A 24,963-nucleotide genomic window follows, 5' to 3' on the forward strand; every position below is an offset into this window, starting at 1 on the left:
GTCACACCTCTTCCTAGCCCCCAGTCTAGGATGAAGGCAGGATGGTGGTGATGGGGGCAGTGGCAGAGGCATTGGTGAGAAAGTGGGGGAGGGGGAGGAGAAGGAGTAGGAGGGGAGGAGGAGGAGGAGGAAGTGTTATTTTTGCCATTTCATTAGGAGGCCTGTGGTGCTGAGAGAAGGCTTCAGCTGCAGGAACCCAGAGTGTTGGGGGGACTTGGTGGGGCACGTTATGGGGGCAGCAACCTGCTTAAGATTGGACAGGCCTTGATGTGTGCAGGGGGGCCAGCAGAGTGCAGCCCAGACTTGTCTCAGCTTAAAGGCATGGGATGCAGAGGCAGGCTGGATTCTGAGCCCACAGAGGTGCCCTGCTGGGGGCGTCTGTTGGGGCAAGGCCTGTGCAAGGGAGGCAGATTGGGAGTGCTAACTGGATTTTTTATTTTTATATCAAGACACTGTGTTTAAAATTTTACAAAGGACAAACTCCATGGGTTTCCGTTAGTGTTTTAAGAACTTTTCTTTAAAAAAAAAAAGCCAACAACAACAAAAAACACTGCCTTTTTGAAAGAGAAATGACAGACACAAAAGAGACTCTGTAAAGAAAATGGGGCGAATTTCTGATACCATTACCCCAAGGGCAGAGGCGGAATCCAGATTACACCCAGGGGCCCAATAATGACATGGCCTCCACTAGAACCTCATTCACCAAATATAGGGTCCCCTGGTCTAGCCAGGCCAGTGCGTGCGGCCTTTGGGGAAAGCAGGTCACCCTGCAGTCTCTGCAGCCATCCACAGGGGCACAGAGATGGCTGGAGGGTACTCCCCCTATGGCCCTCCAACCCCATCCAGCGGTAGCCCCTTCCTCCTTCCACCCCATGGTCTTGCTCAAATCTGTTTCTTTCTTGGGGTCATGTTTCTTGGTCGGATTGTGTGAGCGCTGGGGGTTCCAAAGACAGAGAGACCTGGGCCTGGAGCCTCCCTTCCAGAGCCTTTTGCACTCATGGGTTGGAGAGGCATTTGTTCCAAAATTGTTTTAAAAATCAACAAAAACAAGACCCAGAAAAAAGACCAAGTCTGGGGGAGAAAGAGCTACCCTGCTCTTTAAAGCTCCCAAGTCTGGAGTTGGTCGGTGGTGCAGTTCCAAGAGAGGCGGAAGGCGAGCACCAAGGGGGGTGTCCAGCTGGTGCTTTCAGGCCCCCAGGAATGTCTGTGATCAGGCTCAGGGAGCTGGCTTCAGCTGCTGTTCCACGGGTCCTCAGTTTCCCAAGGACTCATTTGCGTCCCCGTTTGAAGGGTTTGTTCAGGTTTACTTCCTTATTTGTGTTTTTGTACATGCGGGTGCATGTCCACATCCATCTGTTTGTGCAGGTGGGTCTGCTGTTGGGTGTGGGTGCGTGCGTATACATATATGTCGGAATGTGTGTGTGTGTATGTGTGTGTATGTGTGTGTATGTGTGTCTGTGGCTGTGTGTCTGTGTGCATGTGTGTTCGTGGATCTGGGAGGGAGGAAGCCAGGAGATAGGCTGTGCTCTAGGCTGGAGCTATACCCGGGTAGTGGAGTGTGAGTGGGGCAGGCCAGTACTGTTGAACCCTGCGGCAAAGGTGTTATAAGGGTGCAATGTCTGCAGCCCTACCAGGGAGTTGGGAATCATAGTGATGGTGTTGGGTGTCATGAGTGGGATGTCATCAGGGGAGCGTCGCAGGGTCAGTGTGTAGTCAGGCAGCGCAGTGAGGCGCAGTGTGTCATGGGGGGGGCCAGACTCACATTCATGGTGGGTGGGGCCCAGCTGTAACGCTGCCAGCTCCTCCTCAGGAGCAGCTCCCAATTCAGGGGCCCCGGCTCCCCTCTGAGGGCTAGGCTGCCGCAGGGGCTCCTGACGCCGTTTGTCCTTGCGGTAGTAGAGGGCAGCGAAGGCCAGAACATTAAGGAACAGGAGGGAAGCCCCCACAGCGATGGTGACACTCAATTCAGTGGAGTAGTCACGAGGGTTCTCCACCAGGAGTGGCCCTGCATCCTGGTCCCTGTTCCAGGACCCTTGGGCATTCTCATTGCTGTAGGCAGGGGAGATTGCTGGCCGCTTGGTGCTCCAGGTCTTGCCGTTGGGCCTGCGGGTGATGTGGGAGCTGTGGGTGGTATCCGGGGGCGGCACTTTGGTGGTTGTGGACGTATAGTGGAACATGTCATGCAGGTTGTATAGGTGGGGCACCAGGTGTTTCCAGAAGGCCACCTTAGTGGCCCGGTAATGATCGCGGACCCTTGGTTTCAGCCCGATGTGAAGGTAGAGCTGGTCTCGGGGATTGTATTTGGACCAGGCCACTTCCTCAAAGCGGTTGGCCTTGGTGTGAATGAACTTGGTATCTTGGGGGACCGGCTTGTTGGGATCCCTGAAATACCACATGGAAATCTGGGGTCACCACTCTACCTACAAGAGGAAAGGGCCCAGAATTCTTCCTCTCACACCCACTTCTGAACCTCGTCCATAGTCTGTAACTGCCCACCATTTCCATGTTTTTCAGGGTCCCTCCTTCTGTCCATACCCCTCCTCTTCCCCAAGCCCTGAATTCCTATTGCCCACTGCATCATGGAAACTCATCGTTCCCTGTGCCTATCCTGTAAAGTCATGCTGTAGATGCTTTTTCTTCTCACGTGCTACGTTGCATCCATCAATATTTTCAGCTGCCTAGTTTTTCCAAGAACCCTTTAAAGGCTCTTTATGCACCAGGCCTCTGACCATCTAACCTTGAACCCCAATAGGTCTGCTGGTAACTCTCATTCCTGCTTGGTCCTAGTGCTAGGTGAGTTCTGAGCCTCAACAAAATTTTCGAGAAATTGCACGACTCAAAAGAAGGAAGAAGGAAGGGGGTGGAAGAGTTTACCAAGCAAGATTTTGGGAGTATCTTTAAAAAAGGAGATGATGGAAGAGGTTCAGACAGAGGAGCAGAGGGGAGGGCATGCTGGGGTCCCAAAGAAGAACAACCCCCCAACTTCTCCTTACCCGGTCTTGGCAAAGTTGGTCCAGTAGGTCATGACGACAGCGCTGAGCATAACGTCATTCTTGGAGAAATTGCAGGGAAAGAGGTCAGTGGGGCCTACCATAGGGACACCAAAAACGTAGGGTACTTCGTCCCCATGAGCTGCATCTGACCAAGCAGGCTTCATGAGGCTCTGGCAGTGATGGTAGAAGGCGTAGAAGTAGGTAGGTGAGCCGTAGCGGGCATGCAGATCAGCGGTCACCACCGAGGGCTCCACCCACTGGTGGTCAGTGAAGAGCGCCACCAGTGTTTTGCGGCGGGTCTCAGGATTGTCACGGTCTGCCCAATCTGTGTACATGAACTTGATGGTCTCCCGCAGGGTGTCCTTACCCTCAGGATAGCCATACAGATTGTCTACGAAGTTGGAGACTGAGTAGTCAAAGTCAGTGCCAGAGACACCATCCTCAGGGTCCACCACCCCTTCCACAAACTTGAGACCCTCGCCCTGGTTGACACCTAGCATGATGTCATAGTTGAGAAACTCGCCCTGCTCCATGAGAATCTCAGGGTCATCAGGAATGACATCGCCATCAATCACAGGGCCAAAGGCCACGTGGTAGCGGGCTGGCTGGATGTCCTGCTCTACCAGCTCCTTGGCACTCTTTTGACGAAGACAGTCCACCATGTCCACTGTGTCTAGCACGTTACAGCCTACCTTGTCTGCCAGCAGGCTGGTATACTTCACTGGTTGGTAGTTCACAGCCCAGCTGGACAGAGCAGAACCACTTTGGATGATGGCCCTCTGGAAAAGCCCTGCAGAAGACAGGCGGCACCACATCAGACCTGTCACGTCACCCACAGCCTAGGCCTCCCTTGCCTGTCCCTGAGGGACACACTACAACATTTCCTCACTCCTTCCTTTGTTACTGAGGCTGCCCTATGGGTGGAATGAGCTATGCAAGAAGAACAAACCTTTTGGCTGGGATGATGGATTAGGACCAGCAGAGGGGTTGCCGGGCCCCTGCGCCGACTGGACCCCTGCCTGCTTTCTTGCTTCCTTGTTCTGGGAGGACGGTTGGTAACTTGAGGGTTAAGGGAATGCCAGAAAGAATTAACCCCTTGGGTCCCAGGCATCAGCTTCCTTATGCTCCCTCTCTTTATCTCTCCTTGTCTTCCCTCCTTGCTTCCTGCCCAGCTGGGCCCAGCTCTGTGCCAGCGCACCACCAGGGAGCTGGCGCTTCTGCCACAAAGGGGTCTTTTTCATGAGAGATGAGAAACGCAGGCAGGAGAGAGCCTCACATTCTGGGAGTTTGGGGAACGATTCCCGAGGGCAAAGGCCTTGGGGTGTGAAAGTCTCCAGGGAACGTGCCCTCCCAGGGTGTAGTCTCCACAGAGAGTTTCCTTTTGCTGAAGCTACTGATGCCTCAGATCCAGTTTCCCCCTGGCCAACAGAGAGCCAGTCCCCCAAACTCAAAAAGTGGGTGATTTGTCCCCCCTCCCCGGGGGGGGGAAGGGATATCATGATCTCCTTGGCCCCAACATTCCCAAGTGAGGGATAATAATCTGGCCCCCAGGCACACAATTCCTTTCCTCTAAGAGAAAGGCAGTTTGCATGGGTAGAAAGAGAGGGAAAGAAATATAGATTGCTACTTAAGAGACAGCCTTGCTTTTTCTCCATGAATCAATTGCAGAAAGGCAGAGAACAACGCTTTGCAGCAGCCAGGACCCTTAGGAGACAGAATACAGCACCACTCCAAGAAAGGCCTTCTCCCCCCAGGGAAATCGGAAGAGACACCGTTCCGCTTTTCAGACAGGGACACCCTCACAGCCAGTCACTTCACCCTCCTTTGTGGAGAATGAGATTCCCATCCCCATTACTGTCACCTAGAAACACATTCTAAGGCGTGATGCAGGTCCCACAATGGTGTTCCCTCACCAGGGTAGTCCCTGGAGGGACAGAGACAGAATTTCTAGGTCAGAGAAGGTGATTTTTCTCTCTCAGAGAGACAGCCCTTCTTCAAAGAGAGACTGACAGTCTTCCTGTGACAATATCACTAACTCACAGGGTTGACTTCGACAAAAAACCTTGTCCTCTCCCACAGATTTCCTCACTTCAAAGAAGGGCACCTATTTCAGGAAGATCTCTTCTTCATGAGAAGCTCACGTTTGCCTCTCAGAGATAGAATGTGCTCTAGAGTCCAGGGTGAAGAGAACTTTTCCTGCTGAGCCAAAAAGGGCCTGTTTGGCTTGCTTGGAAGACTCACTGGCAGAGGGACCCATGGCAAGGATAGAGGCTTTCCTTCGGTAAAAATGAGAGTCTCCCTTAGGAGGGTTATACAGCCCTGGGAGGAGGTCTGGAGTCTGCTAACAGACCCCCAATCCCTTAGAAAAAGCCCACCGCGCAGGTCAGTGATCCTCACTTCAGACCCATCTCCTCGCTCAAGGACTGTTCCCCTCTTGTACAGACTTGCTTTTCAGAGAAAGGCAGAGAATGAGTGTTTCTTACACCTAAAAATGAATTCCCACCCCGGATATCTACGCTGAAGTCACATGTCCTTCCCAAACTGAAGGATTTCCCCTGTCCCCCCCTCCCTGGCCTCCCAAAAACCACTGTCCCTTCAGAGAGACTGTCTGCTTCCAGTCACCCAAATCTGACTCCCACATCAGAAAGAGGATCTTACTTTCTCAGGATATAAACAGGATTGTCTCTTTCCCTCTCTCACACTGGGCGAATTCCTTCTTTCCCCTAGAGAAACATTTCCAACCCACATCTCCCCACAGGGATACCGAAATGTCAGAAGAGGGCCTGCTGATCCCCCTGGGCACGCCGGAGCCTAGGAGGCCCGACACTTCTCTAGTTCAGGTTTTGCCCCAAGTGTTACTCACCCTCAGAGTGATGCGACAGCGTGAGGAGGCTGACACAGGATGCACCGATGCCTGAGCCAAAGACGGTAATTCGGCGGGGATCACCACCGAAGAAGGCAATGTTCTCACTCACCCAGCGGAGGGCCTGGATTTGGTCGAGGAGCCCATAGTTGCCCTTGGCAGCCTGATCGCCAGTGCTCAGGAAACCTGGATTCAACAGAGGGCATGAGGACGGTAAAGGCAGAGGGATGGCAGATTTGAGTTATAATGGCAGGCAGATGGGGGCACAAGGACAGAGGATGAGCACGCAGCGTGGTTCTTTCTGCCTAGCTACTATACACCATTGCTTCTTTCTGCAAGGCCCAGCACCACCCATATAGGAAGGACCGGCTCCTGGCCCCCCACCCATTCTCCAGTTTGAAGGGAGGGGTCTGCACACTATCCAAGGGGATGCTTCCAGCTGCGAGTTGGGGGTAAAATGCAGGAAGTGAAGAGCAGGGGTCCTGGAGTCAGATGGTCCTTGGCTCGAGTCCTGACTCTACCGCTTACTAGCCATATAGCCTTGGGCAAGTTATTGAAAATCTGTGGGCTGTAATTTCCTCTTCTGTACAATGGAGATAAAAATGTTTCAAAGGGTTGGGGCACCCAGGTGGTTGAGTCGGTTAAGGATCTAACTCTTGATTTCGGCTCAGGTCATGATCTCAGAGTTTGTGAGATGGAGCCCCGTGTTGGGCTCTGTGCTGACAGCATGGAGCCTGCTTGGGATTCTCTGTCTCTGTCTGTCTCTCTCTGCCCCTCCCGTGCTCATGCTCGCTCTCTCTCAAAATCAACAAATAAACTTTCAAAAAATGCTTAAAGGGTTGTAGCAAGCATAAAACGAACCTAAGCATCTCTAATATGCTCAGCACTTGGTAAATCTAAAGTTACTTCTCTTTCCCCTTCCTCTCCTCTCTGAAGGAAGTGAAGATCCCAAGAGGCAACAATTCCTAAGCTCTCCCTGCCCTTCCTGTATGAGGTAGTCCATCTGCACCTCGTTCCCAGGCCTCAGGTGGCCCCTCTCCTCTCATTGTCAGGACGGGTTCTCATTTCCCTTCCTCCAAGACCTAATGAATCAGAAACTCTGGGGAGGAGGCCCAGCAATCTGTGTTTCTAACAAGCTCTCCAGGTGATTCTGATGCCTGCTAAAGTTAGAAAACCACTGGGTTGGACCATGTTTTTCATCTGGTGGAGAAATCGGGAAGTCGGTGCAGTGTGTTACCACAGAAACAGGTCTTCCCGCCAGCCCGCCCACCCACTGGGATTTGCTGCTGAGGAGACATGTCACCATGGAGACTACCTTCCCACCCACCTGCTGGGATTTGCTGCTGTGGAGACTTGTTGCCATGGAGACTACCTTCCCGCCCACCTGCTGGCTATCCCACAGAGATGTCCTATATTTCCCCCCACACACCCTGCTTCCATTTCAAACTGATCCTGCTGTCTCATTTCATCTCTGTTCCTTGATCCCTAGGCTCCTTGGAAGGCTCTACCTTCTCCTGCCCTGGGCTTTCGGAAGGGTTCTTCCTAGGTGCATAGCTGTGGCACTCCTACACGTTAGAAACCCATACCTGGCTCAGTATTTTTTGACCCCACATTTCAAAGCTCAGTGGCAGCACCTGGGATGAACTTTGTGCGAGGTCATGTTCGAGGAGGCTCCCTCCACTCACAGAGAGCTCTCTGGCAGTCCAGGGGCAGAAGCCAGGTTCAAATGGATTCAGGCAGGCACAAGACCTCATCACTGTCTTTCTCAAGTCCTTCTGTTTCTAGCTTCGGCAGAAGGGCTCATTTCATCCTCTTCAAGGGTGTTATTAATTTATGTTTGGTACAATTAAGTATGTAAAGCACTTAGTTATTCCTCTCAGGACCTAGTCGCAAGCCCTCTTTAGCCTCAGGTTCCTGGTGAGGAAACGTGAAGGAATTAGAGAGAGCCTGAATAAGGATGAACGGAGGAGCCCTTGTTCCTCTAGACAAGGGAACCAGCTTCTCCTTTGCCTGGCCCATTCACAAACTGAAGCTTCTGCTGCGAGTCTTAAAAAGTGTGCTGACCAAGACACAACCCAGCTGTCTGAGCCTGAGACCCTCTGGCAAAAACCACCATGTGCTTCTCTTAGCCCGCCTGTCCTCTCTCCCTTCCTTTCTCCCTCCTCCATATTTTCTTTCCCTTTTCTCTTTTTTAAAGCAACAGTAGACTTGGCTTCAGCCTTGGCTGAGGTGAGGTATCGTTCACTGAAATGTGTCAAATACATCTGTCCTACCAGCAGAAGAGCCTGCGCTTGAATGTGGTAAAGGAGATTTGTGCAACATGTATCGATTCCCTGGGTTAGGAACAAAGGCCTGAAAGGGCTGGGTGGAGGAGTCAACCATCACTTTCTGCTCCCAGGCTCCCATGAACCTCGGGATGAGAGGCATAAAGCACGCGGATGACGCCATGTCAAATGTACCTACTACAACAGTCCTGCGTGAAGAGCTATTATCCGACGGGATCAAGCTGGATCCAACATGACTGACCACGAGCACACAAAACCTGGCAGTCTGGGAGAGCAGTCACTCGCTGCTAGTTCCCCAGTAACTCAGCCATCCATGGAAACCACGTGAGGGTGAGGGCTGAAATCCCAAACTCCGTGAACTGTCAGAACAAATCTGAGACAGTCTCCCTGGGTCCAAGTTTAAACTGCAGTACATGGTTAGCTGCTTGTCAACAGGAGATGAGGGAATCTGGCACAGTGTACCCAAACCAGATATCTCTGTCACTCAACGCTTGACGTTTACCAGGTTTTCAGTTTGCCTGGAGGGTACCTGAGCAAAGATGTAGGATTAAATTCTAGCACCCAGAATTGGCAAACCCCTACTTCCTCAGCCCCAGGGATGTCCACATCCTATATCCTGCTGGGGTCCTTTTCTTTTGTTGGTCTCAAGCCCCATGGGGGTTCCTCAAATAATAGGATGGGATCCACGGACTGGCCTGTGACATTCTCCAAATAAATGAATCACTCAAGATGTCCAAACAAGCACCTCAGAGTAAACCATCTTTTTGGGCTCAGTGCTTCCAGAGAAGCCGAAGGGAGGCTGAATGTTTGCATGTAACTGGAGTCCAAAACTGGCCGCCTGATCTGGGATGCTTTGAGAAACAAAATGACAGTCTCAGCTACACAGCAAAGTCCCCAAGTGTCAGGGACAAATCTATGTTCTGCATCTGGCATCAAGAGACAAAAACATCTTGTATGGACCCAGAATCCAATCAGTGGCTCATTGATTACATTTGTGTTCCAGAGCAGGCAGTGTAGGGTACACAGGAAGGGGTGGGGAACTTCTGACCGAATCTCAGTTTATGACTCCTGAGGTCTGGGTAATATTATCATGATCATTAACTGCTGAAGTCCAAAGAATAATACGGTGGAACCTTGGATTGCGAGTAGCTTGTTCTGTGAGTGTTCTGCAAGACGAGCAAACACCTCTAATAAATTTTAACTTGATAAATGAGCAATGTCTTGTGTTACAAGTAGTACGTGATACCAAACTGACATTCATGATCACAACTGGAGCCAATGGTTCTTGAAATTCACTTTGATATACGAGTCCTTTGGATTATAAGCATGTTCCCGGAACGAATTGTGCTCGCAAACCAAGGCTTTACAGTATTCCTGCCCCCAGATGTGCTGTTCTGGTTATCCAAATGAGAGGAGGTGGTAAAGTGGCAGTGGGGGGGGGGTGTCTTAACCTGAGTTCCAGGGATGAGTTTTGGTGGTATCCATGGAACCATTTCTATAGGTTTGTGTGTGCACATTTTTATGGGGCAGAATCCATAGCTCTCATTAGAATCTCAAAGGGGTCCAAGACTCCCCCAAAGGTTAGGAAGCCTAAAGGATATAGAAGCCCAAAGAACAGTTGTGCAGTAATCGGCAAACTGGGATACCACAGGGAGCACTCACTTGCAACAGCCTTCTGTGCAGCCCACAGCTCTCAGGTGATGCTTCAGATCCTGAATCTCTCCTTCTGCCTCCTTTCTCTGTGTCACTCTTTTCCCCATTTCTCCCCCCGCCCCTCTTCCTTACTTTTCTCCCCTCTTTTCCCTGCTCCTCCACTCTTTCTTCTCCTGCAACCCCAGCTGGTCCAATAATATGGAACTGAAGCATATTCTTGGTACTCTCTGGGCTTTCCAGTAAAAATAATGGAATGGAACTTTGTGTTCCTAATTTTTAAAAGCAGCTGAGGCTGCCTGGGTAGCTCAGTTGGTTGAGCATCCGACTTCGGCTCAGGTCATGATCTCACAGTTCATGGGTTTGAGCCCCACATCTGGCTTTGTGCTGACAGCACGGAGCCTGCTTTGGATTCTCTGTCTCCCTCTCTCTCTCTCTCAAAAATAAATAAACATTAAAAATTTTTAAAACAATAAAAGCAGCTGAATGGAATATTTTCTATCACTCTCACTAAGAAAATAAAGTAGTACAGGCTCCTGGGCGGCTCAGTAGGTTAAGCGTCCGGCTCTTGATTTCTGCTCAGGTCATGATCCCAGGGTCGTGGGATCGAGCCCTGCATCAGGGCTCCTTGCTGAGTGTGGAGCCTGCTTGAGATTCTCTCTCTCTCTCTCTCTCTCTCTCTCTCTCTCTCTCTCTCTCTCTCTCCCTCTCACCCTCCCCCCCACTCGCAGTCAATCTCTCTCAAATAAATAAAGTAGCAAATTACTTTTGGCCTTCAGCTACTGGGTATGTGTGCCTGTATACCTATGTGACCTTACTCCTGTATACCCTTCAGGGACTGTGCAGCCCGAGTGTGTATATTTACAGCCACCTTCATGGTACCATTTTTACTGTCAGAGACTCAGATCCCCTTCCTCAACAGGACAGAACACTTAAGGGAGCCTTCCTGTGATGTCTGGGGCAACTCATAAAGACGGAGGAGCAGCGGCAGAATCACGCAACGCAAACCCAGTAGCCAGCCAAGAGAGACCAGGGAGAGAGGCCTTGCACGCTTCATGCCCACTATCCAGATGCCACCGAAGGGACATGGGCTCCACTTTTTTCAGGGAATATCATGTCTCCTGTCTAAACCCAAAAAAAGGTGTCTTGCTACCCCACATAGCGTTAAGAGTAAGTCAAGAAAAATTTGCCTTTCCGTGTTCATAAACTGCTCCCAGAACTGAAGCACCAGGGCCTCTGGGATTAGAACTGGCAAAAACAGTACACTCAGAAGCAAATTAAAATAAGGTCCTGTAAGCTTGGAGCCTGAGCCTGCTTCCGATTCTGTGTCTCCCTCTCTCTCTGCCCCTCCCTGCTTGTGCACGCTCATGCTCACTCTCTCTCTCTCTCTCTCTCTCTCTCTCTCTCTCTGTCTCTCCCTCTCTCTCTCAAGAATAAACATTAAAACAAATTATACAAAAATAAAAAATAAATACGTAAAATAAGGTCCTGTCAGCCAACTGGCCATGGAATAAATCATGCCCTTGCTGGTGCGGCATCCAGGCCTACAGACCTGATGTATAGCCTAGACCCCTCACTGGAACTTTGAAGATACAAGCCCACCAGCGAAGAAGTTGTCTTCCTCATGAAAGTACAGGATATGTGACCGCATGTGCCCTCTGAGGCCTGAGTGGGCATCTGAAAGGGAGCCAGACCCTGTATGTGTAGTCACACGCTCTAAGGTACTTGTTTACCTCAGGACCTTGGCCACAGATAGGCATTAAGAGTCACCAAGGAAAAATAAAATAAAATAAAATAAAATAAAATAAAATAAAATAAAATAAAATAAAATAAAATAAAATAAAATAAAATAAAATAAAATAAAAAGAGTCACCAAGGAAGATACAGCACAGATTTAAATGCATATACATTTAAATCACCCAAACAAGCGGGTGGACGGCAGACTACGTGTGCGGAAGGGCACATGGGTATGGATGAGGAGTCGTTTGGGAAATTAGTGTGTATGTGTGGCGGTGCATTTGTATAATGGGGTGGGAGTATAAGGGGAGGTAGGCATGGAGAGAGTAGTAGAAATGTGTCTGTGTGTATATACAGGGTATGGACATATGGGGTATGCTCCGGTGTGGGGGTGAGTACAGGAGTATGTGCACAGATGAGTTTGGATGGCCAGGTGTGGGTATATGGATGTGTACATATTTGTTGGGTAGGGTGGGGGAATATGTACATATGTACACTGGCTGTATGTATGGGAAGAGTGTCTATGTATGTATGTGTATGTAAGAATGTGGGTACATGTGCTGGAGGCCTATGGATATCTACATATGGTGGGGAGATACATAAGTGTAGTGTGCAGGATGCATACATAGATGTGGAAGCAAGGATAGGAGGTGTGTGTGTGTGTGTATGTGTGTGTGTCTGTCGTATTTGTGTAAGCGTGGGGTGGGGAGGTGTGGACGTGCAGGTATGGATGTATATGCATAGGGAGGGGGGAATGTTGGTTTGTATTCATGTGGGGAAGGTGAGGGACATATGTGTATGTGGGTGTTGGAGTAAGTGGGCTGTGAAGGGGGATACAGGGATGTGTGTGTATGTGTGGAAGGAATATGTATATGCATTTAAGGTATACGTGTGTGGGGTTTATGTGTAGATGTGAATGTGCGGGGTGTGGGTCTTTGCATAGAGCATATACATGGGGGTAGAAGGAAGTGGGAATGTGGGCGTGTGTAGTGTGTATGAGTATAGATGTGGATATGGAGATGTGGAGGGAGAGATCTATGGGAATGGGGAGAGTGGGAGATAACTGCGTACGTATGGGGTATGGATGTAGAGTGTACAGAGGTATATGGGTACGAGGATATGTGTGTGTGGGAAAACTGTATGTGTGGGGAGTATATGGAGTGGCAGGGGAACGTGTGTATGTGAGAGGGAGTTTGTAGGTGTGGATGTGGGGCGCCTATATGTTTACAGTTGTATGTGTGTATTTGTGGGGTACGTGAGAAATGATCATAAGCATGGAGGTGTATGGTGGGAAGTGTGGATGTGTGAACATGTGAGGGTACGTGGGTGTGTGGATATGTGACTGGCTAGGAGGAATATCCCTGTATGTGTGGAGGTTTTAGGGATGTGGGCATGGGTGGGCAGGGATGAGGGAAGGACACCAGAAAATTAATGGGCCCTGCAAAACTCAGCGAAGCAAAAGTCTGAAAGCAGAGACCTGGCTTGAGACTTAAGAGAAGGTGTGGAGGTTGCATCGGGCTTGCTGCTGTCAGCACAGAGCCCGCTTAAGATCCTCTGTCCCCCTCTCTCTGCCCCTTCCCCACTTGGGCTCTCTCAAAAATATATAAAAAACATGAAAATAAAAACAACAACAAAATACATTTTAAAAAAAGACAGAGAAGGTGTGGGGGTTGAATTGAATTTCCAGTGGCAGCTGAACATTCCAGGAGCTTCCAGCACTTGGGGAGGGGCCATGTGATAACAACATTTTGACTATGGGCATTAGCACCAGCTAGAGAACCAAGGCCAGCATTAAGTCCCCAGCATTCTTTCCTCCTTCCCTGAGAACCCAGGCTTCCTTCTAGGCACCTAGCAAGGAACCGTACCTAGCACCCCAACACGATAGTTGAGGGTGATGACGATGACGTTGCCATAACTGGCGAGGACGCTGCCATCAATCATGTTGCCTGTCCCTTCCATGTAAGAGCCTCCATGGATGTAGACCATGACAGGCTTAGCGCCACTGTCCCGGATGTCTGCAAGGAGAAGGGGTAAGACACAGGCTGGGTAGGATGCCCTTCCTCCCTCACCCCCTCCAGCCAGCCCTGGGGGGGTGTGGGCAGCAAAGCTATCCCAGGTGCCAGGACACCACCGCCAGCTCTGAGGGCAGGACTCATGGGGACTGCTCAGCCTGGAGCTCAAGCATCAGCCAGAGACTTGGCCAGAGTTGGACTTGAGTGATGTTTGTAAAGACTCTGGTTTCAGCCTCACAGCTGAAGGCAGTCAGCCATGCCTGATACATCCAGGCTCAGGTAGGCCATGGCTGGGCTCTGGGGACGGGGAGCAGGAGGAAAAGGAAGGGCTGTTCTCTTAGGTGAATCGAGTGAGTCCCTGCCCTGGGCACCCAGGGGTCCTGGGACCTGACATGGCTTCAGAGAGCAGGGGCTGGCGAGCCCTGAAACCCCCAAGACTAGACCAGTTACATGGAAATATGACCATTGGCAGCAGCTGGCCCCCCAGTGCAGACAGAGACAAGAGGGGTGGGAATAAGGGGTGGCACAGGGAGAGAACAAGGAAGGGTGTGGGTAAAAGGGGGTGAATGGCAGAGATGGGGTGGGGGGAACCTTACTGACATGGTTTCTCAGCCATGTGCTCATTTACCCCATTCTCCCCAGGCACCAGGCAGACTTAACTGGAAGCACAGGGGATGGGGAAGAGGAGAGGGCCAGAACTAAGAAGGAGAGAGACCCCCGCCCCCAGTCAGCATTAAGATGAAGGTGGAGCCTCCCCAGAGGCCATTCAAGGAGAGACCTTCAAGCCGCCTGCTCCTAAGTCCAGGCGGCACAGTGGCACTGGGGCTGGGCCGTCTAGAGAAAGCTCTCCACCTGACCACCTCCACCTGCAGCCTCTCAGTGTGTGAGCTGGACCAACAACACTCTGCCCCAGCGGCACGGCCCTACCAGCCACCAGTGGGGCTCCCCCTGAGCTGCTTGGCCCCCCCCGGGGGGTGGGCAGGGCCAGGGCAGGGAGGTGGAAGGGGATGTTCTCTGCTGCCAAGCAAATACACCCTGTTTTCCCAAGGAGGAAGGAAGACTGGTTCAACCATCACGCAAGGATCTCATGCCATCTACTAACTGGGCTGTGGTGTCCTGGCCTCAGCCTGGCACTGTAGCCCTCAGCCTTTCTGGCCCTGTCCTGAGCCTATCACAGCCCCTGGCCCTGAGGCCGAGTCTCTCTTTCTGGGAGATGGCCGTGGAGGTTCTCGGTAGTGCTATGCTCCAGCCCCTTCAGTTGTCACTGCCTCACTCCTCAGTGCAACATCTTGCTGGGCCCCTCTCCCAGGAGCCAGTCTCCCCCTAACACACAGGGGCCTCCGCAATGAAACACAGGTATCTCCTCGCCATCCGGTTTCCTTCACGCCTCTCCTCGCCCTCCCTCAGCCCTGCTTTCTCTCCACTCTCCCTGCTGATCAGTCGGGGCAGGTGCCCATGAACCACAGAAGATGGGGGAGGAAGCTGTCTCTGGCAGTGGCTGCTTCTACTGGAGGACTGAGGACGGAGCGGGGGGGCGGTAGGGGACCGGGGCGAGGAGGATGCCTTCCCCATGGCTCTGTTTGTGGTCCCCTGCTCCAGCCAGCCGTGTCCATCACCCTGGAACTCCCAGCGGCCAACCAGGCCAAAGATGGATGAACAGCCCAACAGCCTCATAGAGGAACAGAAACACACCAACGGACGGACAGACAGACAGACGGGGCTTCTCCCCATCGAGAGGGGGAGGGGCTCTGTGCCATGCACCAGCCGCCGCACCCTGCAGCCCCCAAATACCTTCATCTTCATCCCCGTCATTATCCGCTAAGTCCTCGCCCTGTTTCTTAGCGCCGGATCCTGGGGACCAGACACGGGGAGACACAACAGCACAGAACAGAGAACAAAACAGAGAGAGAATTCAAAAACAGCATGACTGCAGTGTGGCCCAGCAAGCCAGCTCTGGGCTTGGGCCCAGGACAGGCAGGAGGGATGGCAAGAACTGAGGGAATGGGTGGGCTGAGGCCCAGACCTTCATCAGGAGGATGGTGTTGCAGACCCCTGCGGTGCTGGCCTCCCTGCACCTCCCTACCACGCCTCCCTGCCCCCAACAGCCCATCTCAACCAACTACCTTCCCAGTTAGGAAGGAGGTAGCAGCCCGTGGGCCAGGGCACAGAGCCAGAGACCCACTCAGGGAAAGGATTTCCTCCGGGTGGGAGGGGCTGTGCACGTGTATGTAGGCAGGCTGAGCTGGAGAGCAGGGGCAGGCACTGAGGGTGAGAGGTGGCATCGCCAGCATGTTGGACATGGACATGAGCTATTCGGGCAGAGACGGGTACTGGGGTGCCCAGCCCTGAGCTACCTGGGCCCAGTGGGAAGGCTCAAGCTGGGCCTCAGCTGACCCTGATTCCCAGAGGAAAAAATTGGGAGATGAAGCTTTCCCTCTGGTCTTCCTCATTGGGGCCCCCTGCTCTGGCTAATGGCAAATGGGGTTCCTGCTCACAGGAACCAGGTCTAAGAGCAGTAAGCGCTGCTCTGAGATCTAGAGAGAGCCAGAGAGGGAGGGAGGGAAAGAAGGAAAAGGGAGAAGGAAAAAGGGACGAGAGAGAGAGAGAGAAAGAGAGAGAGAGAGAGAGAGAGAAAGAGATATGGAGAGAGAGGGAGGGAGACAGAGAGACAGGAATAATGGTAATAGCTCCTACCATCTACTGAATATTTACCATGTGCCAGACACTCTACTTCTGCCATATGGTTTGATCCTTACACCCCAATGAGGTAGGCACTGTCTCTATTCCTGTTTCACTGATGGGGAAACTGAGGTTCAGAGAGGTAAAGTGACTTGCTCAAGATCACATAGCTAGGAAGTGCTAGAGGTCAGATTCAAACCCAGGTCTACTTGACTCCAAAGCCCATGGTCTTTCCACTGCACCATGCCACCTTTCCAGGACGGGGTTGGTGGGGGGTGTGGGGAAAGGGAAGGAAAACATCAGTGAGAAAGAGGTGGAGCATGGAGGGGAGGGGAGGGAAGGGAAGGAGAGAAAAGAAGGGACCGGAGGAGAGAAGAGAGACATTAAGGACCTGTGGGTAAGCTGGCACCAACTCTCCTTCCTGTTCTAAGTTGATGAGACGTGCATCTTGAGCGTGGCTGTGGAGAAAGAGGACCTACTGCCTGGAAGCTGGTCAGAGTAGGGAGACTGAGGTCATTCTGCCAGCACCCCAGGGCTTACCCTCTTGTCTGTGACACCAGATGCTCTCAGCCTGGAGGCAGCAAATAGCCCTCTTTATCAGCTGGTCTGGGCTCTGGTGACTGAATTCCCTCACAGCTATTAATCAAAACAGGAACCGCCCTCATATTACAAAATGGCTTTTCGACTAGGGCAAGAGCCCGGCCCCGAGGGGCAGAAACTGCCTCCGGCTTCCCGGACTTTCAGTGGCACCTACCGTCTTAACACCTGCCAGTTACTGCCCTCAGAAATCCTGTGGGGCACGGGACAGCATCATCCACGCAATGGACAGAACCCCACACGGAAAGGAATTCCTCATCCCTAAATGTGAATTCCCTCCAGCTTGATGGGGGTGAAAGTGGGGGGATGGGGCAGGTCTTCCCCCAGAAATCCCTTACTTCCTGTGGGCACTGACTTAGAAGGTGAGTCCGCTTTACCCCCACCTCCTCGGCGCCCCCAGCCCCCGCCCCCCCCCCCCAAGCGTCCCTGGGTTGCCGCATGGTCCCAGCCTCCTCTGCACAGATGCCTTTGCTCCTTCAGCTTAGCACTTGCTGAGCAACTCCTTGTTGCCATGGCGGTCACCCGGCCAGCCCGACCACCATACCCCGACCACCATACCCTGTCCCAACACTGTGCTGCTGCAGGATCCCAACCAGGCCAGTCCTGCCTACCCTACCCACACCACAATCCTAATGACCTCTGTGGGCGTATCTCCCCCAAGAAGCAGGGACTGTAATTCCGTTCCAAATGGCCACCAGGCCCCAGATAAGGAACTGATCTAAGCAAGGAAAATGACCAAATGCCCTCCCCCACACTGTCTGGAACTCACTTCCCAGCTTGGCCTGTGAGGCTTAGCTAAACCAGCTGAGTTCCAATACCAGGATAGGAGCTTCTTTGGAGTAGTGGTGAGGCCTTTACTTATTTCTAAATCTTTCCTCTGCCTCATATCCCTCCACAGCCCCACAGTGCCCAGCTCGCGGGCATTGCCCACAGTCAACAATCATGATAGGTAAATGTTTGCATTTGAGTGGAGCTGCCAGGGAGTGCTATAGCCAAACTCTCAGGACCAGACAGCCCTGGGCTCTCGCTGGCACCCCAGGGAGATCATTCCTCCTAGGAAATGGTTATCATGAATGTCATTACCGTCCTCTCGCCCACCACCGCCCCTGGAAGTAACCCATGAAGAGCAGGTCTACGAGACCCTCTTCCTGAATTCATTCACATGCCAACGGAATGTTAAGGCCACAATGGTCCCCTATGCCCTCCTCCACGCCTCCCTCCCCGCAGAGGCAGATGTAGAGGCTCTGACGGGGAAAAGTCGCGCCTGAAGTCTCTCACTGTGAGTTAGCAGAAGAGCTGCGACTCAGTCAGGCTTTGTGGGTCACAGACCTGTAGTCTTTTTTGCAGCACCGTGAATGCTCCTTCCTTTGTGCAAAGAAGCGTCTACTGATGGCCTAGTGCGTGTGAGGTCCTGGGCAGGGTGTGGGGATGTAGTGGAGCACTATCCCAGAGCAGCAGGCCCGCTCGGTGCATCAAGAACGCATGGAGAACACGCTCAGCATGTGGCTCAGCATGTGGCTTCCCGGAATCTGCCCCTGGAGACACTTCCTCAGCAGGGGAGCATCCGGGGCCGAAGGAATCCTGCCGGCCCCACTCAGGGAAACCCTGCCCTAGGATTTCAAAGGAAAACAGACTCCAAGCTTGCCAACAGGTTGTACGGAGCAGGCTGTGATTTTCTACCTGTTCCTTAAGTTGTTCCCGGTGCCAATTTGGCCCAGCTCATCCACATTTCACCATTTTTTTCCAGAGGCAGGGAGGTGAAAATGAGCAGATGGGAGTTGCCTTGCGTTCTATAGTGGAAAAAAACACTGCCCCGAGGGTCAAGAGACCCAGGTTTGGGTCGCAGCTCTGCCACAGACCAGCGACAGGGCCTCGAGCAGCAGCAAGTCACTCCCCTGGGCCCGTTTCCTCATCCGTAAAATTGGGAAACTGATTCAGGCCTTAGAAGCTTCCGGAAACGTGGGGAGGATTTTATGAGCTAAGCATGAAAGCGCTTTGTGGAAAACATGACGTGGTAAACGGACGGGAAAGATCCTTGACCCAGGGGGACCAAATTCCTCCCGAGCAAGAGGGTAAATTTAAAATTCAGGATCTCGTGCCTCCTTCAGAGTCCTTAGTTCCCAGGGACCCCCATGGTCTGCCACCAGACTAGCCAGGGTCAGTTGGCCAGGCTTCTGGCCAGACGTGGTGGCAGGACAACTTTGCTCTAAACTTCAGGGCCAGAGAGCTGAGTCTAGACTTTGGACCCAGGAAAAAGCACGGAGGGATGAGCTGGTGGCTCCCCAGCCAGGAAGAGAGCAGGGTCCCTGGCTCCTCTCAAATGCCTAGAGTTTCCCCCGAGGTGGAACTACCAGGCTCTGTCTTTGGCACATGCACTAAGGCAGAACTTGGGGCTGGGGGGACCGGCAGAAATGGGGTTGCTGCTTCTGCTCTGAACCTGCCTTAGGCCACCAAATCCTCCCTGAAAAGCAGCCAGGGCCCTTGGATAAGGTAGAGCTTATGCCTGCTCACCAACCGCCCCCTGAGCCTGGCTACTTGAAGGAGGGCTGGGTCTTCAGGGGCAAGGGCAGGTGGGCAGGCAGCCCTCCCTCTCTCTCTCTCTCCCTCCCCGCCGGCTCGCTACCTACCTCCTTTCCTACAAATTTTCTTGTTGGGCTTTCGGGCGCATTCCTTGGAAATCCGCTTTACTGTAAAATGAATAAAAAACTAAAAAATAACAGGAGGCCTCTGCCCAGGGGCATGCACCCCCCACCCACCCCAGGCCCCAAGAGCTGCTCTGCGGGCGGCACATGGCAGAGAGCCTGTCCCGCCATCTCCTTGTTTCTGTCACTTACCTTAGTGTGACCCCCGCGGGAGGAGGCATCAGCTAGCCAAAGAGGAGGCACCTAAGCAATGCCCACCAGGCTTGCCCCCCGCCCCCCACACGCACCCAGCTCCCTTGGCCACACACACCTACCACCTTTCAAAGCAGGCGGAATGGCAACAGGGGGGCCTGGTGGAGCCAGCATCCTCCCGCGGGCAGCTGCCAACAGTGACCCATACTCCCCCGGGGAACCCCCATCCAGCACTCTGGCCCTAGATCTGTCAAAGCTCTCAGGCCTGGCCAGGCCCCTCCTGGTAACAGTGTCACTCACACATGGGAGCTCAGACAATGCTGGGAGAGGGAAGAACAGGGAGGAGGAAGGGGGGAGGCCGAGCAGAGTGATGGTTAGAAGCATTTTCACAGACAGACAGATGCATGCTGCAGGGCACACGACCACATGCGAGCCACAAACACAACAGGGCGGGTGGGAGGCGGGGAGGGCACAGTGCCTGGCCACAGCACTCACCATCCTCCGTGGGCACATAGACATTCAGGTAGAGGCAGTCTTCATTGGGCTCCTGGATGTAAGTAGCGACAATATCCAGGTTGGCAGTGAACCAGACGGGTAGCATGACTTCGGGCACAGCCGTGTGGATGTTCTGGGGGCACACTGGGGGAAAGTGCGTGGCGTTCCGGATGCCCGACCAGGATGGGGGTGGCTCAGGGGGCAGGAAACGTTTCTCACCGATGGGGGGAGCTGCGTAGGGCACCCCCAGGTATTGGTCCACAGGCCCCAGGATCTCACTGGGCAATGGTACCCGGGCACCCCTTAGCTTCCCAAAGTGAGTATTGACTGTGGGCGCTGGGGCCTGGGTACTGGCCCTCAGCACCAAGCTGAGGAACCACAGGGTGAGGCACAGGCTCCGGCCAACGGTGGACTTGGGGCTCAGGGACAGCGAGGGCGGGCCAAGCCGCAGCCACATGTTCCGGGCAGGGGGACTGGCAGGAAAGGCAGACTCCAGGGTCACAGCATCAGCCCCATAGGCAGCCCCTTCATGGCCACACTGACTTGAACCTCAAGACTGAGCTCTCGAGGGACACCTACAGGTGCCCCGCAATGCAGAGAGGTCGTCCAAGCACCACAGCTTCACAAAGGGGACTCCCTCAGGGCCAGACAGGCCTGTGGAAAGAGGGAAGCATGCGTCATCCAAGATGGTCAGGGAGGGCTACGGAGCCTAGGAGCCTAGGAGCCTAGCTGGGTCTTTGGGGCCCTGCTGGGCTCGGGCTGCTCTCCTACAGTTAGGAGAGCGCTCCCACGCCAGGGCCTCGAGGGACCCACAGATGATCTCCACTGCTGGTCAGAACCAGTCTAGGTGCCTGGCATGGTTGGAAAATCCTAGGGAACTGGCACGGTGACAGTTGTTGCCACTGCAAAGCTCCTAGTCCCCAACTCTGACTCCTCAGCTGATGGAGCTCATCAGGGTCAGCTAGAGCCAGAGCAGCATGTGGGAGCAGGGGGTGGGGATGACTGGACATGGAGCCCAGGTCCCTGAGCACGCCACAAGTGAACACCGAACTCTCTAGACCCCCGGCCCCAGGAACCCCACACGGGGACCTCCCACATGAGGAGTGGGAAGGATTGTGAACCTCACTCTGGGGTTCTGGAAAAGCAGCATATAGGCAAAAGGTCCCACATAGAGACCCCCTCACCCTCAACCAGGGCAAGGGGCAGGATGGCCACTCACCAGAGTCCCCAGACCCTCCTGCGCCCCTCCTGTACATTTCTCTTCAGCCCTCACTGCTCCCAAAGTCTTAAGCCTTGGTCCTTTCTGTCGGCTATCTCTAATTCACACTGAGTGCCAGAACTGAGGCAGAAACCGCTCTGCCTAGCACCCCAGGCATTGTTGATGCTCAGCCAGTGTAAAATAAACAACGGAGTGTGGGGGACACACACTCAGAGCCTCATGGAAATAAACTCACAAAGACTCAAAGAGGGAGTGAGAGAGACCAAGCCAGGATCACAGACACTGCGATATTCACTCACAGAGACATATATTCCAAACCCACAGAGATCCCCTCATATAGTCCCACAGTCTGAGACAGAGAGCCTCACAGAGCCAGAGAATCACAGAGAAATACATTCAGAAACACACACACAGAGACTTACTGAAGCAGAATCACACACACCACATAGGTAAATATCCAGAGACATACACAGCATAATGGTGACACATAGGTGGAGACAGAAACAGAAATACAGCACACTCAAGATATACGGGCTTTCTGACACACAGTTATACAGTCAACACATAAACACAGGCACACACAGACACTGCTGCATGGACACACACACACACACACACACACCCACACACACACTTTAGTTTTCCCTATTTCTGCCGCCTTCCCAGATTGCTGGCCTGCTCCTTTAAGAACTGGCTGAAGGGGTGGGGGAGGGAGATTGGGAACGCCCGGAATCGGCTACCAAGAGAGGGGAATGAGAGTGTGTGTGTGTGTGTGTGTGTGTGTGTGTGTGTGTGAGAGAGAGAGAGAGAGAGAGAGAGAGAGAGAGGCAGAGAGACAGAGACAGAGCGAGAGAGCGGAAGGGAGAGGGAAGAAGAGGGAGGGAGAGAGCGAGCTAGAGAGAGAGAGAGAGAGAGAGAGCGAGAGCGAGAGAGAGAGAGAGAGAGAGAGAGAGAGAAGGAGAAAGAGAGGGAGGGAAGAAGGAGGAGGAGGAGGAGGGAGGGCGGGCAAAGCAACTGAAGGGGTGGAGGCTCAGGGGAAATGGGGAGCAAAGTATGGGGGTTAGATCCCAGACACTGCCCAGAATGCACCCGGGTTGGGGGGGAGGAGGGGAAAGGGAAGGAAGGGGTAGGAGTAGGGAGGTGGGGCAGGGGGGAGTGGGTGTGTGTGTGTATGGGGGGGGGAATAGTCCGCAGCTGAGTTCACACAATCCCCCCATTCACCGTCTCCATGGCAACTCTGGGGCACAGACCGCTCATTCACACGGCTTCCCCGCCGGCAACACCCCCCCCCCCCCACCATTAACCCCTTCGGTGCCGCCCCTCCCCACAAATTCCATTAACCCTTTCAGGATGCTTCCTTCCCCTGTAACCCTTCAGTGCCAAATGCCAGTCCCCCTAGAGTCAATTCCCTGCAGCCCCTCCCCCGCGAACACCTAGACAAATCCACCGACCCCCAAACGCCCTCTGTACCCTAAGACCCGCTCTGAGTCCCTAAGGCCAAGATCTCCATCCTGGCCCAACTTGCAGTTTGGGAGAAGACAAGGGGAGGAGGCAATGCTGGGGATTAGAGTGGCATCTGGGGTACTTTTGGGGCTGGAGCAGTATTGGGCGAGGGGCATTGTGCAGGAATGGACTGGTATTGAGAATTGCAGTATTGGGGGCTACGCGGGTTGGGAATGGTATTGGGGGACAGAGCTGCATCGGAATGGGGGAGGATAGGATAAAGGCCTGGGGGGGAGGGGGGCTGCAGAGAGTGGGGGAGGGAGCCTGGCTGTGAGATGCTATGATGGAAGAGGGATGGGGCTGCACTGCGGGGGAGGGGGGACTGGCAATGTGCAATACAGGAATAGGGCTGGGGGCCCTTAGTAGGGGTATTTTGAGGAGCATGCGGCCAGGCTGTGGAAATAGAGGTACCACGGGTGGTAGGATGATAGGGATGCGGGATTCAAGGAGGAGGTGGAGGAGAGCAGCGGAGGGGGGTTGGATTGGTGGTCAGGAGTGCCGATGGAGAACATGGGGTTGAGAAGGATGGGGAGCACTGGCTGGGGAGTGGAGAAGCCCGGGATTGGGAGGGGATAGGATCGGGTCAAGGTATGGGCAGCTAGAGGATGAGAGACCGGGGCAGGCGGCCTCACCTGTTCCCCGGGCTGTTGCGGGCGACTGAACCGGGCCGCGGACCACCCATATCGCCTCCAGGCCAAGGGCTCCGCACCTGAATCCCGAGATCTGCTCTCCGGCAGCCTGGCTGCTGTGCCCGCGCACCGAGGGGGCGCGCTGCGCGTGCCCGGACACGGGGGGGGCGCGGTCCCTGCCATTAACTCCTTTTGTGCCAGAGATGGCTCAAGTCCTGGGGCATGGCCCGATTCCTCCTTTGCTCAAGCACGCTCTGCTCACCCTCTCTCCCTCTCACACGCACACCTCTCATTTCAAGACAGGTGATCATCCAGGGCAGCTAGCTCAAACTTTACCTGCAACCTTGAGACAAAGGGAGAAACTGAGGCACTGTCTGCAGGAGCCCCCAGTCGTGCTCTACAAAAGACAAGCCTCCACCTGGCTCAGCATCCATCGCCTCTTCCCTCCTCAGCACCAGCGCAACTCTAGCAGCAACCAGCGGAGGGTGGGGGCACTTTGCTCTCATCCTGTCACTCTCTCAAAGGTCAATGTTGTTCCTTCCTGCTGCTTCTGCTGGAGCACGTCAGACAGAGACCAGCAGCCTGCCACTTGTCCCACCACTGAGTCTCTCCCCTCCAGATCCGGCCCTCTTTGGGTCTCAGGGTTGGGTTTCTGTATATGTAGTGCACCTGTGCAGTTTGTTTAGCCCCCACCCCCCACCCCAAGTCCCTCGGAGTGTCCCTTATCCCAGCTAAGCCCCTAACCCTGTAGTTCCTCAGAATGTTCGCAGCAGGATAGAACAGATTGGAAGAAAGCCCTGGCCAGGTCTGCCTTGACCCTGCCGGGGAGTTCCATTCCTTGTGAGCACAACTCTTTAACTCAGTAAGTCCCATGTGAGCAAGGGTGTTGTGGACCTCAAAGTGGGATTTTACTTTATTGTTTTATTTTTTAGAGCTTGGGTATTGATTGGTGCTCCTGGTTTTGCCAGCACACTTGACACTTCCCAGTGATCCCGTGCAACTATGGCTTGGATGTACCCTGAAGTCGTCAAATCATCTGGTACCACCCATCCACGAGGCTGAGGCTGGTCCTCTTCCAGCCCCAGCTGCGCACACCAGAAGACCCCTTTGTAGTAAACCATTTGGCTCTCCTGAATAGCCTTAGATCTAGGGCCCCAAACCTGAAGGCAAAGGGGTTGAGAATGACCCTGCCACAGTTCCAAATGTGACTCTGGAGCAACAGTTTTGGGTTTTCTCTATAGTAACATGGGAGTAAGCAACAGTCACCCTGGGAAACTGCCAAGGTGGGTCACTGGAAAAACAAAGAGTTCCAGCAACAGAGCAGAGAGAGGAAAGGGTCCTTCCTGTTACTGGGTCTCTCTTCCTCCTATAACCACACCAACCTTCAACCACCAATTCCATGGGGACACTTGCCACCTGAGGGCAAGTCTTCATCTCAGAAATGGAATTCTCAGGAAAGTGCTCCGT

General features: G+C 53.4%; 1 protein-coding gene across 8 annotated transcripts; it reads right to left on the bottom strand.

Annotated features, from left to right (window-relative positions):
- Window positions 1-411: 411 nt before the first annotated feature.
- Window positions 412-23,627, bottom strand: NLGN3 (neuroligin 3). Of its 8 annotated transcripts, none has more exons than XM_019428672.2 (8): window positions 23,500-23,626; window positions 20,146-20,289; window positions 19,444-19,503; window positions 15,332-15,391; window positions 13,394-13,543; window positions 5,857-6,042; window positions 2,994-3,783; window positions 412-2,382 (listed from the first exon to the last, which is right to left on the bottom strand). In XM_019428672.2, the coding sequence occupies exons 2-8, from the start codon at window positions 20,249-20,251 to the stop codon at window positions 1,539-1,541; spliced, it is 2,196 nt and encodes a 731-aa protein (XP_019284217.2). In that variant the 5' UTR covers window positions 20,252-20,289; window positions 23,500-23,626; the 3' UTR covers window positions 412-1,538. The 8 variants fall into 8 exon arrangements, with proteins under 8 accessions (XP_019284217.2, XP_019284209.2, XP_019284210.2 ...); XM_019428664.2 differs by having other exon boundaries at window positions 20,146-20,799; window positions 23,500-23,612; XM_019428665.2 differs by lacking the exon at window positions 23,500-23,626 and adding an exon at window positions 21,365-22,179 and having other exon boundaries at window positions 20,146-20,799.
- Window positions 23,628-24,963: the final 1,336 nt, after the last annotated feature.

The sequence above is a fragment of the Panthera pardus genome, unplaced genomic scaffold, assembly GCF_024362965.1.
Source record: "Panthera pardus isolate Hobbes unplaced genomic scaffold, ASM2436296v1 HiC_scaffold_27, whole genome shotgun sequence".
In the NCBI taxonomy this organism is placed as follows: domain Eukaryota; kingdom Metazoa; phylum Chordata; class Mammalia; order Carnivora; family Felidae; genus Panthera; species Panthera pardus.

Bases quoted from the DNA above. Each gene is read 5' to 3' on its own strand.
- NLGN3 (XM_019428664.2), bottom strand. From the start codon at position 20,602: ATGTGGCTGCGGCTTGGCCCGCCCTCGCTGTCCCTGAGCCCCAAGTCC. The intron at 13,544-15,331 runs GTATTTGGGGGC...TTCTCCTTGCAG, and splicing joins TGACGGGGATGAAGATGAAG to ACATCCGGGACAGTGGCGCT. The intron at 2,383-2,993 runs GTAAGGAGAAGT...GTGGTATTTCAG, and splicing joins ACCAACTTTGCCAAGACCGG to GGATCCCAACAAGCCGGTCC.